The 18,818-nt window shown below is 41.4% G+C and overlaps 1 protein-coding gene across 1 annotated transcript in view; it reads right to left on the minus strand.

Annotated features, from left to right (window-relative positions):
- Window positions 1-12,921: 12,921 nt before the first annotated feature.
- The window catches only part of LOC109926234 (intermediate filament protein ON3-like), a 13,502-nt gene continuing 7,605 nt past the window's right edge, over window positions 12,922-18,818 (minus strand). The window contains exons 7-9 of the mRNA XM_048618861.1: window positions 17,283-17,503; window positions 14,416-14,468; window positions 12,922-13,764 (exon numbers count right to left, since the gene is read on the minus strand). Of these exons, the coding sequence (XP_048474818.1) occupies window positions 13,613-13,764; window positions 14,416-14,468; window positions 17,283-17,503 (426 nt within the window). The 3' untranslated portion in view covers window positions 12,922-13,612. The remainder of the gene's footprint in view (window positions 13,765-14,415; window positions 14,469-17,282; window positions 17,504-18,818) is intronic.

An 18,818-nucleotide genomic window follows, 5' to 3' on the forward strand; every position in this document is an offset into this window, starting at 1 on the left:
ATTGCCTGCTATGATCTGAGTGTGTTTCCTTTCTCAACAGGATGGCAAGTGGTGTAAAAACCCTCAACATCCAGCAAGTACAGAGCCATGGTAAGAGAATTTCTAATTCCTCCTTTGAACAAATAGTTTCTGAGGGAAGAGCTTGAAACCTAAAAGAAAAATGGGAAATTCTGGAACACACGTTGGAAACTGATCATGAATGAAAAGCAAATAGATGAATTGTTCTTTTAGCTTTCCACTATTGTCACTTTGTGTGTGCTTGCTGAAGAATCACCAAATGTGCTCCCAATATAATAAAGTTGCTTTGTCCATTCCCAGGCTGATAGAATTGCTGTGTGTTTCCAATATGTCCATAATGTCCTCTGATACTGCTTCATTTTGATCAATTGCAAGAATAAGTGGACATTTTTGAAAGCTATTTGCTAAAGATGATCATTTTTGACACGAGAGTAAGAGCTCACATATTGAAGTGTGTTTCCTTTTGTTTTCAGGTGATTTTTCATCATTTAATTCAATGTCATCTGGATTGACTCCATATTTGAATGCTCATGCATATGAAACCTCTATCACGTCTTCATCCACAAGAAGTCCTCTGTTGGTGAAGAAAACTGAGGTGTTGGATGGAGTTACAATTTCTTCATCTATAAATCCCTTGAACTAGCAGGGAGGAAAACATTCTGTCCATTGTTTGTCTCATGTCTCCATACAAATTAATTTTCATCTTTCATCTTATTCTTTGAGTTCCGTTCTGATAATCCTAGTTTTGCATGTTTGGGGAACTTTTTAAAAATACTAACACTGGTGAACTTCCAAATCCACAGTCCTTTTCAGCCTTCAGAGCTTTGTCAGTGATGAATTTGCGCCAGTCAATTTGCGTTCACAAACAGTATTGATCAATCTGCCTTATACTTACAGCACAACCTGTACAATCATTAATTATAACTATGCCATGTGATATCAGTTGCAGTATATCAGATTATTTTTGGTTACTTTACCAATTGCCTGATATTATAAGTTTTGCATCATGAAAAATCTCGTGTATGCACACATTTTGGAATTAACTGGTGGGAATGGCTCAGTAATTCTTTTTTGTCACTGTCTTGAGTCTCGAAAGGTAGATATCTCACTTCTGAAAGGCCAATTATATGGTTTAATGGGAAGCAATTATTGGGTCGTTTAAGAAAGAAACCAATGTTTTCTGTGTAGAACTGTTTCACATTCTGTATCTTCTTGTACCAGATAATTATCTTTCATCACAGTCAGTGAAATACTGAATAAATGTGCTTTCTGCAATTCAAAATTGTTGTTTCCTTGTGTTCCGCATATTGGTGTCCCTATCTATTTCATAGAACATAGAATCCTTACAGGGTGGAAACAGGCCATTCGACTCATCCAGTCCATACCAACGCTCAGAAGAGCATCCCACCCAGACCCACCCCTACCCTGTCCCTGTAATCCTGCATTTCCCATGGCTAATCCACCTAGCCTTGCACATCCTTGGACACAATGGGACAATTTAGCATGGCCAATCCATCTAACTTGCGTATCTTTGGACTGTGGGAGGAAACTACGGCACTGGAAGGTAACCCACACAGACACAAGGAAAATGTGCAAACTCCACACAGAAAGTTGCCCGAGGGTAGAATCAAACCCAAGACTCTGGCATAGTGAGGCAGCATTGCTAACCACTGAGCCACCATACTTATTTCCCCTGTCATGATTTTTTTTACATTATGGTTTCAATGTTACATTTTTGTGCTTTGGAAATCCTGAGCCACACTCAATCTGTATTCATTCATAAGAACATGCCTGAACAGACACGATATATTCACCAAGCAAATTCACGTGGTAGGCACCATGGATTTAGAGAATTGGTGAAAATCTGAATACCATGCTCAGCAAAAACACTATTTTTCATGTTTTTAGATAACCAGTTTAGATTAGCAGTCACCTTTGCTGAGTGCCTTAAAAAAACAAGATTTCTCTTCTCAAAGACTTAAAATTAAGTTATGCACAGGCCTTTTCTGTTTTAACATTTTCAAGCATGCTCTTCAGGGGCCTGTCCCGCTGTTAGAAAATGGAGACTAAAGGTGTTGAGGCTTTCTCCATGTCCCTTGAGTGTATAACATCAATGCCATACTGTAGATGTCCAAATGCACCAGTGTCATTGCAAGTTTATGACCACCAGAAAAAACTACCTAATTTTCTCTCTTTCAGGTAAGTCAAAGAATGCAAGGTATAAAAAGGAAGTCCTGGCTTGCCCTGATAATGATAACCACCATGTTTTAAAATTTTTGGCACTCATTGGGATTCAAAAAGTCCCAGTCATTTCTGTCTCGCTATGCATTAAAGAATGTATCATTGAGTGCTTTTCTTGTTGTCTAATATTTAGTCTTGTAACATTGTATTCAATCAATTATGTCAAAGCAAGATAAAGGCAATTCAGAACTCAAATGATATGGAACATAGAAATCAAAATAAGGAATGAAGCTCTAAAATGATTACAAAAATAAATAAATCAGACATTGAATTCTCAAACTTAGTTTCAAGCAAGTTACACACATAGGATATATTAATCTACTCAATTGTTACACCACAGTTAGATAGCATCTGTCAATAGTAATCCCTGTGGTTTATTTTTATCAACATAATAAAAAAAAATTATTCTTTTCTTAGTTGAAATGTTCAAGTGGTTTTCAGTTTATTTTACTAAATTATTTCAACCTAACTGGAAGATGAACTTTAATTATTGAGATTCCTCCCTATTAGCTGCTACCTTTATCAATCATATTCATCATCACACTTAATTCCAGCCACAGGCATAAACAACAGCTATCCAATAGCAAGGGCCATCATTTTATTGACTCATATGAAAGATGGCACCTGTGCTGCACAGTGCAGCATTCCCTCAGAGTATGTGCTTAAGACTCTGAATCTGCAAACCTCTAACTCAAAGGTGACAATGGATCCATCAAGCTTACTGTTACATATAACATCCCTTGCAGAGGCTTTTCCATTTGTAACTATGTTAGTAGGTCTCAATATGCCACATGCTCACAAGCCAGCTTTTCTCTCAGCACCCGGAAGTTCTGTATGCTGTCACATCCATTTCTGCCATTTAGGTGTCAGTACTGGTAGAAAATCAGTTAGTAAAATCAGATTTGTTTGTGGTTCAGTGAGGTCCACACATCTGTCAATACATATCTGCTTAGCAATAAAGAAGATGAAGAAAAATATGTTCATTTTGAAATCCTAGAATAACCAGTTTATTGATGAAAGGCAATGAGGTCAATTAAGTTTCAATTATTCCCAATCATGGCTGCTTTTTTCCTATGTAATTGGAAAAGATAATCAGCCCTGTTTAACTGCAAAGATTAAAAACAATTCAAGTTCCCATCTTATAGTTATCAATTCACCCAGAAATGACACTTCTCCCCCTACGATACAGCATTTAACTTACATAGAAACTTAGAAGCCAGGAGCAAGAGGAGGCCATTCGACATCTCAGGCCTGCTTTGTCATTCAATATGATCATGGCTGACCATGAACTCAATACCCTGATCCCACACTCCCCCATATCCCTTGATCCCTTCAGTCACAAGAACTATATCCACCTCCATCTAGAAAACACGTACTGCTCTAGCTTCAACGACTTTCTGTAGTAGTGAATTCCACAGGCTCATCACTCTCTGGGTGAAGAAATTTCTTGTCATCTCAGTCCTAAAAAGTTTACCATGAATCCTTAAACTATGACTCCCTGGTTCTGAACTCCTCCACCATTAATTTATTCTTTATTTAATCAGCTGGATGTTGTTGTAAGGATTGGAGGTGTAGTGATTGTAGTTTTCTTTCTCTCCAGATGAATGAACTTTTATATAAACACAGAAAAATAAAAGGGCAATTGTCCTAGTAACGGAAAGGTTAGGGCCTTTAAAGGTTAGAACAGAAAAAAACCCTCTTCTACTGGCAGGGAATGAATGGATCAAAATGTTAACAAGTATTTTATCTCAGTTTTACAAAGGAAATTGAAAGTAGGAACCTGGGTGAAATAACTCCACAGAGGCCTGTATCCTGTCTTCAAGTCACCCTTTATTTACATGTGAAAAGTCCTTGACACTGATCCAGCTTCCTCAGAGCCAGCTCTCAAAGTGAACAGAACCTCTGACACTCCTGTCAACCAGATTAACCTGGCTGACTTTGTTACAATCGCTTAATCCCTCCCCCTCTGAGGCTGAGGACATAGGCTGGGTTCTTCTTTTTTGTAGCTCCCCCTGGAGTGTCTTACCACTGGGTCAGGTTCCTCCAACTCTGCCTCTGATATGGGTGGCATATAATGCATAGTAACTCGCCTCTTGCACCCAGCGCATCTCAGAAGAAATTCATTCTCCTCTTCAGATGGTAAAGTCATCGAGGCAACAACATCCGCCATGTCCACCTCAGATTCTGAGGGATCTTCAACGCTTGACAGAGAGAGTGGACCCATGGGTTCCACAACAGTTGGAAAGTCAAGGAGCCGAGCATGTTTTGCTCCCTCACCGTTTGTGAGTTTGCAGCTTTCATACAGTCTATGTGCTTGTTTAGGACAGTCGCACCTACCAGAACTTTATATGTCATGGGACCTGACTTCAAGTTGACCATGCCTCTTACCCATGCAGGGCCATTCCCATGGTTCCTACATCAAACTTCATTCCCTGAAGTAAACTGTCTCTCTCACCAAGCGGAGTCTTGTGTCCAGCACTGGTGTTCCTGATGCTGTTTCACCATTCCCCACAACACCCCAGCCCCTACCTCCCAGCTCTGGGAAGATCAGACTTAGCCTGGTCCAGAGTCTTCTCCTCATTAAAAACTCTGTTGAAGGTATCCCTGTAGTGCATGAGGGGTGGTCTGATAATCAAAAAGGAACCAGGACAGTTTGGTATGTAGTGACACTGTAGGTTGTTTCTTTAAGCCTGCCTTCAAAGTTTGGACTGCTCTATCTGCCAGACCATTGGATGATGGATGGCATGGAGCTGTCCTTATATGACGACCATCATTCGACTTTAGGAAATACTCGAATTCCCTGCCGGTAAATGATGGCCTGTTATCTGTGACCAACACTTCCGGGAGTCCGTGCCTTACACAAGATGCGCGCAGTCTTTCTATCATCGTCCTCATGTTTGATGAATGGACTCTATGCATGTCCAGCCACTTTAAGTAGGCATCCACAAAGACTAAGAATATTGAGCCCATGAAAGGACCAGCATAGTCGACATGTAACCAAGTCCGGTGTTTACCCAGCCATTTCCATGAATGTTGGGGAGCTGCTGGTGGCAATTTTTGTCCTTGTTGGCTCTCTGGGCACTGCCCCCACCAACACAGCTATGTCTGCATCCAATCCTGGCCACCAGACATAAACTCTCACCAACATCTTCATTTTGGACACCCCTGGATGACCCTGGTGGAGTTCAGCCAGTATCTGGCAGCGAACTTTGCTTGGGACAATCACCTTTGCTCCCCATAATAATATGCCGTCCTGTTGTGTGACCTGGTCTCTCCAGGTCCAAAAAGGTTTCAATCCTGGTTGTGAGGGCCCTTAGGCTTCCCCCATCATTACCAGCTGTTTCAGTTTTGCTAGAACCGGATCTTCTGTGTCTAAGATCTGATATTATTAACTGACTAGAAGTATGTCCAGAAAATTTAAAACCATTACGGATTTCTGGCCAACATGCAAGGAGGCCTTGACTCCTTTGATAGTCCCTAGACCTTCCTGAAAAACTTCTGGGTACTTAATTCGGACTTCTCTCCACAGCCATTTTTTAATTGAAAAATGTTGAGTCAATCTAGGTGAATCTTTCTCAACCAATTTCACCCCAATAATCTTCGGTTCGAGCGTTTACACAATTAGTGCTAACTGAAAGAGTTTCTTCTCATAAGAAACCAGAACCAAAGTTGTATGCTTAATCTGTAAAGGTTCCCTGGTATAGGTTCTCAGCCTGGCCGAGGTCTTACGTAAATTTAAGGGTTGGAGTCCAGAGTGAATTTTGTTAAGGACTGGTTCTGCGATCACTGAAACATCTGTGCCGGTATCGACCTCCACTCGAATTGGGAGGCCATTTAACCAGATTTTTCTTTTGATTGGTTCTGATTTGGATGCTGCTAAGGAATTTAACTGCTTCAAACCAGATGTTGGTTGGCTTTCCAAGATATACACTCTCCTGGATACCGACCTAAGAGTTCTCTCACTCGATTCAGCCCTAGTGGGACTCTTTTGCTGTTGAGTCTGCATACTGGTAGCAACTTCAATGGCTTGCTGACCCAGATCCTGAAGGAAATTTTAACTGTTTGGCCAAGGCTTGGGTTTGTTTTGGGGTTTTGCTGTGGGCTGACCTAGAGCCCATCTATTCAGGATATGTCCTGAGTGAGGCTATGCAATTGCCTTCAGTCAAATGGCGTTCCCCAAGCTCAACTGGACTGGTGACTGCATCCACTTCCATTGGGATATCCTGCAACTCATATGCTCCACTTGACAAATATTCTAATGATAAAGCCAGTTGTAGTGCCTGTTTGAAGTCAAATTGGGCTTCAGGTAGTAGGTGCTTTTGCATGGTTACATCATCAATCCCACATACCAAACGGTCTCTCAGCATATCATTCAGGGTTAAACCATAGCCACATGTCTCTGCCAGTCGTCTTAACCTCATCAAACATACCAAAATGGATTCCCCTCATTCTCAGAGTGCCAAGTAAAACTGATAGAATCTCAGAATTAGAGGAGGCTTAGACTCATAACATTTCTTAGCTTAATCCATCAACTCTGGAAAGGCTTTAGTATCTGGTTCCTCAGGGAAATTTAGGTTCCTAATGACTGAAAGAGCTGCAGGTCCACAAGCTGTCAGGGGAATTAACTATTGCTTTTCATTTGCCCGGAAAAAAATAATGCATTCTTTCCACATACTGGGCCCAGTCTTCAATGGCAGGATCAAATGAGTCAAGCTTCTCAAATAACTGCATGATGCCATAAATGCTTACCCCAATTCAAAGATACCTGTTGCAAGTGAATTTTTTCAGGAGTGTTCTTTTCTGTCATTGCCACTGAAACTCCCCAGAGGCCAGTATCCTGTCAACAAGTCACCTTTTATTTACACGTGGAAAGTCCTTGGCACTGATTCAGCTCCCTCAGAGCCAGCTTTCAGAGTGAACAGAACCTCTGACACTCCTGTTTATATTTTTTATTACACGTGTGTGCATGTGAAGATGTGGGACACAGTAAAAACACCAGGTGTGTAAATAACTTTATCAATAGTCCACCACCAGGAAAAACGCCCATGTGACCCAAGAACCAGTAGCAAGCAGAGTCCCTCTGGGGTCAATACCTATGTGAACAAAAAAGTGAGGGGGAGGGTAGGAATCAAATCAAAATAGAGTTTGAAGGGGAAATAAAGCACTCCACACTCCGTGGTGCCCACCTCTCCCAAAAGGCATCGAGAGCGCCAGTGCACACCTCATGCTCCTTCTCCAGGGACACCCGGGCATGGATGTAGCCATGCAAGAGGGACAGGCAGTCGGCCAGGATGACCCCCTCCAGGGCCCACTGCCTGGCCCTATTAATAACCAGCTTGGCCAGGCCCAGGAGCAGACCCACCAGGAGATCCTCTGACCTGCCCGCTCCCCTCTGCACCAGGTGTCCAATGATCAGGAGCGTGGGGCTGAAGTACAACAGAAAACACAAAAGGAGGTCTTTAAGATAACTGAACAGGGAGTGCAAGCACCCACACCCAACATATACATGGTCCATGGACTCCACAGCACCGCAAAACAAACAGCTGCGCTGGAGTCTGTGAACCACAGCAATCTGCAGTTACACGGGACTGCTGTGTGCAACACCCTCCCCCCACCAAATCCCCAAGGGAAAGAGGGAGGACTCGTGTGTACAGAGCCCTCCACCGGGGATCCCCGCTGCCTGGTGGCAAATGGGCATGGCAAGGTATGTCTGGGCAGTAGATGAAGGAGAAGAGGTGGATGGTGTGCAGCAGCAGTCTGTACAGGGCCTGCCATTTCACGCCTTTAAAAGACACAAAATTAAAATTCTGGAGGTGGCTCAGGTTGTGGGGCACAGGCTCCCTGGGGAGGCACGGGATCCTGGGGCCAATGTGAAATTCTGTCCAACAGGGGTACACGCAGATAGGATTCCATCGCATACCTGAGCATCCTCCAACTGGTGCACAATGTCGGGACTGAGCACCACCATTTTAAGGCGCTGATTCACGGTAGCCCCGAACCAGACATCTACCATGGCCCTCCATGCCAATTCCTGTGGCACTCCTGTCTATATCTGTCAGCCAGGGCTCCCTGATTGGACCTGGTTAACAGCCCCAATCAGGGAAAGTGATGGCCTAGTGGCATTATTGCTTGAACTGTTAATCCAGAGACTGTGATAACATTCTGATGACCCGGGTTCAAATCCCACCACAGCACATGATGGAATTTGAATTCAATAAATATCTGGAATTAGGAATCTAATGATGACCATGAATCCATTGTCGATTGTTGGAAAAACCCATCTGGTTCACTAATGCCCTTTAGGGAAGGAAACTGCCATCCTTACCTGGTCTGGCCTACATGTAACTCCAGTCCCACAGCAATGTGGTTGAGTCTTAACTGCCCTCAGGGCAATTAGGGGATGGGCAATAAATGCTGCCTAGCTAACAATGTCCTCATCCCATGAATGAATAAAGAAAAAATAACTCATATTCTATAAGGTCCACCTGGCTGACCTTGTTATAATCACTACACTGGGAGTCTTAGAAAGATGTTGAAGGCTACTGCAGGAGATAAACTTTAAATGAGAGATTTTAAAAAGTCTTATGGGTTGAAAGTTGAAAACTAGCAAAGTTTAGATCCTTGAAGGAGATTGTGAAAGGATATCAGAGGCTCTAACTATGATTTTCCAAAAACCTTCAGAACAGGAATATGCCACAGAACCAGAGGACAGTAGTTGTAATGGTGTTGTTTAAAGAAAGGAAATGTAAATTATACCAAAACTATAAACAATTGGATTCATGGGTTTTGAGAAGTGTCTTAAAGGACAAGAGGAAACTTTTGAGGCAGAGGGGCTTAGGAAGGAAAGGTCAGAGCACACATCTGAGACAACAGAATGTAAATCTGTCGATGATGGGATGAGGAAAAGCAGGAATACGTAGGAGATCAGAGGAATAGACAGTCTAATAGTTTTGTGGGGCTGGATGGATATTTTGAAATAGATAGGAATAAAATAATGGAAGGATTTTGTGATAATCCTACAAGGCCCATGGTGAATCATTAACTAATCTCCTTGTTGCACTCATTGCGTATGAGTTGTCTGGGCAACGGGCAATGGCCTGCCTAGCTGGAACTTATCACCTGAGCCCCTTTGTTGCTGTTCTATAGACAGTGCAACTAAAACTGTTAAGGGGCTGTAGTGGTGCAGTGGTAATGTGTCTGTCCAGATCAGGAGACCTTGGTTCAAGTCACATCTGCTCCAGAGGTGGGCAATAACACCTGTGAATGGGTTGGTTAGAAAGAAAGCAGGTTAAATAAACAAAATAATTAGAAAAGCAGACCCATGAGCCTTCTTGTGGCACAGTGATAGTGTCAATACCCCAGAGTGGGAGGCCCAGATTCAAGTCCCCTCTGCTCCATGCATGTGTAATAACACTTACAAACAGGTTGATTAGAAAAATAGGTGAATGAAAAACAAAGAAAGTGATGGAAAAATATCTTTTGGTTGTGTGTGATAGCTCTTCCAACTATTAAAAAAAGACCCAACCACTTTTAATTCCATTTTGATTTAGTCCTTTCCACTCTCCCTCTTTCCCCTCTCCCTCACTTTTTGACGGTTAACAGTACCCTTAACAGGCTTTGCATGCAAGTATTTGGCTACAGGAGTGATTTACTGGTGGCAGTTAATAAGTAAAAACAAAGAATTGTCAATGGTGATTTGGTGTTAGAAAAAAACAAGTTCAGTTGTGTGTAAGAGCACTTCTGGATTTAAAGAAAAATAAAGCAGACCCAGGGATGGGTCTGCAGATCTGTCTGTCCCAGACTGGGACTAGCCAATATACATCATGAGTGGTGGCTCTATTTTGGTGTTCAACAATAAATGATGTTCCTTTCAGTCGGGTTTCCTGAGTTATTACAGATTTAAACATGAAAACGCAACTATCTCACGTTGAGGTGCTTGTTCACAGTGAGGCAGTTTGGTTCAACAGTCTCAGAGTGATAGGTGAGAGGGATTAGTGTGGGACAGGATATGGGCAGTAGAGTTTTGGATGAGCTGAGGTGGAAGACATGAGAGTGGAAAGTATAAGGGTGGTCTGGGAGAACTGGGGAAGCCATATCTGAACAAAGGCATCAATTAGGATTTGAGTTGCAGATAGGCAGAGATAGGGCAGAATCAACAGCTCATCCAGATCAATCTCAAACCTCATTTTCTCTTGCCCAAGTGGTGAATATAGAAGGCTTTTAACTGGCCTAGCAGATTCAAGAACCTTCCCTAATTGGACAGTGAACCTATCAGTGTGGTGTCCAGACCCCAAAATTGACTCTGACTCCAGAGTTTCAATCCAAAATCCTGCCCACTGTTCTGTCTTTGTTTCAATATTTATTTGTTCCTATTCTGTTTGGTTTCAACTTATTTGTTGGGCATTAACAGTGAAAGAATTTTGACAGGTCTGGGTAGACCTCCCTGTCTTGGTCATTAGTAGTTTTCTGCCTAATCTCAGAACCAAACTCAGGAGAATATGACTGCTTTCAAACTTTGTTGATCATAGGAACTGCAAGAGGCTATTTGAGTAGATGTTCAATACTGCACTGCCAGCCCACTAAGTGAATCTTACTGGGTGTGCAGCAAACACACTGAAATGAGGCAACAGTAGAAAACTCAGGGATGTCTCTCGTCTGATTGTATTTCTTTGAGTAATCCAAATCTTGTACAAAATTGGGCTAACTTTCTCACCACTTGTACCACAAGAAATCTTAGTAAAACATGTATAACTATTGAAAGTTACTGAGTCCCCCTCCAGGTTTTAGGTTGGGTTCCTGCACAATCTACTAAAACTCTACCAAACAGTTCTTCAAAAGGTATTGAAGTAAAGGGTGCAGGTTGAACTGATGGTTGGAAATGAATGGCATGTCAGGCAAAATTGCACCACATCTTCATGTAATCCTGATCAATAAAAATGTTTTAGCATTTTAGCCTGTATTGAAATTTCATGACCCACTCAAAAAACAATGATATGATACTCAAAATGGTATTACCGCCTGATGTGCTATTGCCTTTTCTTCATTGTCTGGTATTTAAAGTGGTTGCTATTGTGTCAGTAGCACTTTGTCCTTTAAGTAATAACACTCGGGTATTGGTTCTGACGCAATTTCTGACTAGGTTGTTTGATATTATCCTGCCGTTCTACGAGCCCGATATCTAGTCACAATACAATTAGGAAACAATCCAGGATTTTACTCTTATAGCATCACAGTTTCTTTTACTTCAACTGATTGCTTCTCCCGCCTCATATTTTTGAACTATGCACATCATTGCCTAAGATAAAATCAATTGCTTATATCAGGATTTGTTGCACTATTCTGACTACATCTCCATTTATTAAGTCACTTTTTAATTCAACTTGGTATAATGGGAACAATTACAACCTTCATGTATACCACCATGTGATATTTTTTCCTCAAATATTCAATTGGTAGCTCTGAACTTGAGTTTTGCTGCAAAAAGACACATTTGTTGAAATTCTTTTGCCTTGCAGTCATCAGAACAATTTACAAGAAATGTAATTTAAGGGAAAACTGATATTTATAATGTAGGAGAAGACAGTGCTGACTGGTTGGCAAGTAATCTAATCAGAGACTCTGTGACACATGTCCTTCTCACTCGAAGGCACCTCTGAGACAGAGGATTCAGAACCAAAACAAAGATAGTCTCTGGTTAGAGAAGCTCATGTCATGGGCACAAAGTGGGTGTAACTACTATTTGCCTTTAACATGCCTATGCTGAAGCAAGTTTTAGCATTAGTAGCTGCATCCTCACCTCATTGCTCCTGCCTCACTTTTGTCCAGGGGCCTGGGTACTGAGAAGAACCTAGTGGCCAGGTTCATTTGGCAAAAATGGGTCCAAGGTGTCCAGGCTAGTATCATTAACTAGAAGGTCTTGGAAGAAGGCAGATCAAGGGATGAGTGTGGCCATCAGATTTCAGCTGGAACATGCCAAAGCTGTGCCCATACCTTTCATGTTGAGAACATGTAAATGTGATGACACTAACCAGACCCTACATACGTCAGTGAGCTTAGGAGGGAAGTCAACTTTTATGTTTCGCCATTCCTTCCCACTAAGTTGAATCTTGCTGAAAGAGAGACTGAACTCTCTGACTTGCACTCATTAGGACAATCACAAGAACAACCATGTTCAAACAATCACAGGAATTTATATCACAGCGATTTACATCAACCATCTGTGTTTGTCCTGATGAGTGCAAGATGAGAAGCTTTAACAACATGCCTCTCTCTTTTCAGCAATACTCAAGCTTTTGATGGCCAAGTTCCAGTTTCCCACTAATTGTGAATTAAGCCACAGGGCATTGGCTAGCAAGGTCAACAGATATATTTTCACAACAATAAATAACTAATGTGCAATTTTCTGCCAAAGTTTACATTCTAGTTTCTGGTTGCCCAGAGATCAAGGAAGAATGTTTTCCTACTGCAGCAGCTACTTATTTCTTTAACTTTCCGACTGTGATGGAAGGATTCATTTTTCTGTTGTGGTGCAACCAAGATTGGAAGAAATCAGTGTTCAGGGTGAGAGTTCCAGACACAAACCTAACCCCACCATTTCTGCATGAGATCCACCCTGCCCTTACTTGCATGCAATTGCGATTCAGTGAATGGCAGAGTCATGACTGGGGTGAAGCTATTTATCGAGTTTAATAGAGAGTTTAATAGAATGCAATATCAGTGGTATAATCATAGCAATAGACAAAGTGTGGAGAGCACATTTTACTTCTGCACATTGCAGCTTTGTTGTGCAGCGAAGCAACTTTATGCAACAGTAAACGTCACAACACAAAACCGCAGTGTTACCCATAAACCATGATCAGCTGGAAAGAACGAATATGACTGACACAAGAGAGCTTCCCCTCAGTAAAGATTCACATCCATGTTGGACTGAAGTCAATGCTTTCATCATGCTTCTCGTTTTCCTTTCATGCTGGAGTTAACTGGAGACTCTCAGTTCTTGAGATCTTGTGCAGAGAATTCTATGTTCACTTTATTTTGAAAGCAGTATTTTTCTGATACACGATTCTTACCTAGCTGTGGCATGGCCATTATTACTTTGATGACAAACAACACATCATGATGCTGGAGAAGGAAGGAATTTAGAGGGTTTCAATTATTCACTCAGAATTAAATATGAAGGTTCTGAGCATAGAAGTAGCTCACAGTAATTAAAACAGAGAGAGACAGAATGAGTTGGCCAGACTGATAGCAGAAAGACTTTTTGCTGCCCATTTGATGCAAAATAGAAATCAAATTGAGAGGCAATGAGGCAGAGAACCAGCCTTTTTTTTCCTGCAGTTGTGTCAGACTTCTTTTAGTGCATATTTCTGCTACTTGACTGAATAGTCTTGACCATCACAGCTTTCTTTGTGCTTGAGCTTCTAGAGGCATCCTGAGCAATGTCTGCATTCAGGATTCCTTCATGCTGTTCATTGGAGTAACTTCTGGAATATGAGTGAGTAGAACCTGCATGGTCAAAAGGAAATAAAGCAAAAAAAAAAAGGATTTTACGTGCAGAAATCTATCATTTTGGCAGAAAAGTAAAAATTATTGCTTCCCTGTTATGAAGGTACAGCTTCAGTTTTGTCTATTGGACATGAACACCTTTTACTTTGTTTACCTGTTCTGACACTTGAAGCTGAAAACTGTGAGCTATTCACAGACTCTTGGCAATGCCAACCCACCTCTCCCATTGCCAGTCATCAAGGAATGCTTGGGACAACCAAAATTTTGCTAGCCTTTGATTTTTCCCTCTGCACACACAGACTCTCTAGCTAGGGTGTTCTCTGTTCCTTAAGGGATACCTTTTTATCCCTTATTCTAGGATTGTCTATGGGGAACTGAGCCCGGGTGTCTCCTCGTGCCTTTGGTCTTATGGTCACCCAATGCCCCCTGCAGCCCACGATTACAGAACCCAGCAATCTCTACCAGGCCGTTCTCTTCTGGTCACCAGCATTTCCCAATCTCTTCCCATCATCCGACTTCCTCTCAGGTCCCATTATCAAAATGCACGACAATCCCTTAAAATATGGAACGGTTGGTCACCCTGTGAACATCACCAGGCTTGAGATAACTTAATCAGAGAGCTGAATTCTAAAATGTGGTAGAACAACTTACCAGCTACTGGTGTGGTGTTAACATGAACAATCGCCTTCTGCTGCTGACCAATCCTGCAAGTTAATGTTTATCACAAATAAATAAATAGAGCAAGAAAAATATCAAACAGTGAAAGGAGCTATGTAATCAAACAATATTTTTGTTAGATAAAAACCTCCTGACTGCCATTAAACTGATTTTTTTAAATTAAACACATGGGCTCAATACATTTCTGTCTTGCAAAATGATGCAATGACATGGCATTACTTCTGTAAAAGATAATGGTCCCTGAAAATATCCTGCTTGTAGAGATACACAAAGCTATCGAAATATTACAGCACAGAAAAGGGCTATTCAGCACATCATCTGGGCTGGTTGAATGAAATAGCTGCCCATTCTAATCCCACTGTCCAGTACCTGGTCTGTAACTTTGCAGATTCCAGTGCTTCAGGGGCATATCCAGGTTTGTTTAAAAATGAGTGGAGAGTTTCCACCTCAACTAACTGGGCAGCTAATTCCGGACAGATTACCCTCTGCGTGAACAGGTTTTTCCTCATGCTGCCTCTAATCCCTTACCAATCATCTTAAATCTGTGACCCTGGTAATTGATCTCTCCACTCGGGGAAAACAGGTCTTCTTTGTCCTCTCTATCCAAGCCCGTCATTATTTTGTACACCTCAATTAAAACCACCCATCAGCCTCCTCTGTTCTAAAGAAAACAACCCTCACCTATCCAATCTTTCCTCATAATTGTAATTTTCACACCCTGGCAACCTTCTTGTAAATCTCCTCTTCAGCAATTATATCTTTCCTATAATCTGGTGTCCAGAAATGTACATAAAACTCCAACTGTGGTCTAACCAGTGTCTTATACAGTACCAGTATTTCATCCCCATTTTTGTATTCCATCCCCATTTTTGTATTCAAAACCTCATCCAAATGAAAGAAAGCATCCCATATACCTTCTTTACTACCTTATCCACCTACCATATCATCTTCAGAAATGTGGTCATGCACACCAAGGACGCTCACTTCCTCTACCCCCCTCAAAACCTTCTCGTTTATTTTATATTCTCTTGCTTTGTTTTCCCTTCCTAAATATATTACTTCACACTTCTTCAGGTTGAATTCCATTTGCTACTTTTCTCCCATTCAACCAAGACATTAATACCTTCCTGCAGCCAGCCTTATCATTAAACAACTATCTGGCCAATATTTGCTTTGTCTGCAAATTTCCCAATCGATTTTAAAACATCAATATAGAAGACAAAACAGCAACAGACCCAATACTGAACCCTGTAGAAAACCACTGGAACCTGCTTTCCATTCGCAAAAGTTATCCATCGATCATTACACTTCATTTCCTGTCACTAAGCCAATTTGGATCAACTCACCATATTCCCTATATCCCATGTTGTACCCTCTGCAATACCCCTTGTTACTTCCTCAAAAAAATTAAAGCTAGTAAGGCATACCTTCCCTTAAATTCATGCTGACGATCCCTGATCAATCTGGGTCTTTCCAAGTAACAGTTAATGCTATCTTTCAATATTAATTTCAGTAATTTGCTCACCACTCAGGTCAGACTGAAAGGCCTATAATTACTTGGTCTATCCCTCATACCGTTTCTGAATAATGGTACATCACTCACAGACTTCCAACTCTCAGCTACCTCACCTGCTTTCAGTCAGGATTGGAAAATGATCCTCGGAGGATCTGCTCCTTCCGTTCTGGTTTCCTTTAGCAGCGAAGGATACAATTCATCTGGCCCTGACGATTCATCCATCTTCAAGGAGGTCAGATCCTCCAGTACTTCCCTTCTCATTATGCTTATTTTATTCAATATTTCACACTCTTCTTTAAACAGAATGTTTGTATCATTGCTAATGAAGTTTAAGTGACATGCCTGGAGTTTGACTGGGTATATCTGCCAATTTAACCATTCCTTTGATCCTAATCCACTGGTAGAGACTAAGATTGTAAGAACACAAGTATAGGGGCAGGAGTAGGCTCCTCAAGCCTATTCTGCTATTCAACACGTTAGTGGCTGATCTAGCTCATCTCCCCTCTCCCTATACCCTTTTATTGCCTTAGATTTTTGGACACTATTACTCTTGATCTGAAATTTTACTCAAGGATTGAACATCCACAGTCTTTTGGGTCAAAAGTAGATAAGCAAGGCAGGTGACAGTATGGCCCAAGCTAACTTTTGCCTGCAATCAGCCTCTTATCTCAGTGACTGCTTGAACAGTCACTGCTTAACATAAGGAAGTTGCTAAATGAGCTGCTTTGCTTGAATGATAAGGTCAGAGCCTGTGTACTATTTCAGAATGACATCAATGTTCTGCATCTCTTTACCTTCAGAGGCCTTTGCTCCTTTTGTGCTGGATGTGATGCAACTCAAGCAAGCTATTTAGGGAGAAGCATCAGTGTAGCTATCGTCTGAGTCTGCATCCTCTGATAGCTTTACACTCGCCTAGGTTTCACTTTACAGGTAATATCTAAAATTCATATAACTTGGGTAAAATAAGATCCAAAAGAAAGAAAAAAAAAGAGGAGAGGGATGCATTAGGTAGTTTTGGAGTGTACATTAGTCACACCATTTTTGGAGATCTGAGTTTGCCCACTAAACCTGATATCATATGAAAAATTTAATGATTTCTTGAAGGGATAAGATAGATTTTAAAAACTGATATGCTATCAAATGTATTCCTGTCATTTGCAACTAAACAATAAGCATGTACTTTATAAAGACATTTACAATTTGCTTATACAAAGTTTTCCTGCAGGGAAACTTTTTTTTAAGACTAATCCTAATGAAGATTGTCTATCAGACAAGCTCACACCCCATGAACAAATAAAAAAAGTTATCCCAGAATGTTCTGTACCTGATCTCCTCTCCCTCCAGCATTTTCCTGTAGGTGGCAATTTCAATATCTAGGGCAATCTTGACGTTCATTAGATCTTGATAGTCCCGTAATTTCCGAGTTACGTCCTGCTTGGCTTTGAATATCTCATTCTCTAGTTCAGTAATCCTCGCCCTTGTGTTTCTCACATTTATTTCTCCACGTTCCTCTGCTTCAGCAATTGCTCCTTTCAACACAGAGTGCTAAATGTTTATTTGAAAAGTGAAATGTTAGCAAAGAAAACGACATCTTAAATGAACAATAGTTGCTCTTAAACAGTTTAATTTTTTTTAAACAGAAAAATTCAGAAGTGAATCATCTTAATAATCTTTTACTGCTTAAAAAAAACCCCACATCTCCCCCCAGTCCCAATACCACTAAATGCAGTGTGGGCAAATGGACCATATTATAACATTTATGGTCTGCATGGTTCAATGTTCAAAATCTGATTCCTGGTCTGGGTGCTGAGTTACTTGATATCAATTGGGCATCTCTTGCCACTGCACTGGCATAGAAAGACAGCACTGCTGACATTATGACTATTCGCCTGGAACCAGAAGCTGGCACTGACTGTACCCATATGTGCACATGTGGTGCCACTAATGCCTAAAGTAAGCTCTTCACTCTCACTCCACTCAGCGCCCTGCTCTCCAATTATCCTGAACAGTAAGCATGGAAGATTAATATTGTAGAAATGTCCACATATCCTAATATTTTCCAATTAAGACAAAATGTGACTCTATTGACTGTTTCTCTCCAACCCCCGCCCCCACCTGTGTGCTACTTAACACCCTGCAGCATGTTTTCAGCTTTTTCTGTTTATATTTCAGATTTCTGGATTCTGTGCTCTTTTGCTTTTGACACACTAGAGCACCCTGGTGTTCATTGCTGAGTGGGCCAGGGTTTGAGGAGGAGGTGCAGAGAGCGAGAGAGCGAGAGAAAAAAATGGTATCATCACAGAGCAATTGTTTTGTTAAAGAGAGGCAGCAGAAGAGGCTGAAAAAGTAGAGGGCATAAAAGTATTCCATTATATCCTCACATTGTCCTTTTGCATCATAGGGCAGAAGAGGAAAGAGCAGTGGGAAATAAGTTGGATGCTGCTACTCCTCTGGCCCCATTTGCTTTGTTATATGTGCCAGACTTTCATGGGACAAGTGGAACTTCAGGTGTCCTCTAACCCCCACAAAAATTCTCTCCAAATTACTAACAGGGAGGCGAGGTGAGGGGAGGCAGAATTGCTAGGATTCATTTCTCAGGCTCCAGCAATTGCCTCTAATTTACTATAGTAGACAGGGAGAGAATCAGCTGAGATTCCACTCTGATATAATGACCGGCATTGGAAAAGTGCACGTGTGGACAGATTTGGCTTTGGCAACATTCTTGAGTTGAATAAGTTTCCAGTGCAATCAGCAAAGACAACAAATAATTGGCCAAAGTGCTAGAGAGTGGTTACAGGCTGTGCCATCAGAAGTGGAGTAAGGCCTTCTGGAAATTAAAGGAAAACAATTAGAAAAGGAG

This window comes from Rhincodon typus, chromosome 41 (assembly GCF_021869965.1).
Source record: "Rhincodon typus isolate 14 chromosome 41, sRhiTyp1.1, whole genome shotgun sequence".
Taxonomy (NCBI): domain Eukaryota; kingdom Metazoa; phylum Chordata; class Chondrichthyes; order Orectolobiformes; family Rhincodontidae; genus Rhincodon; species Rhincodon typus.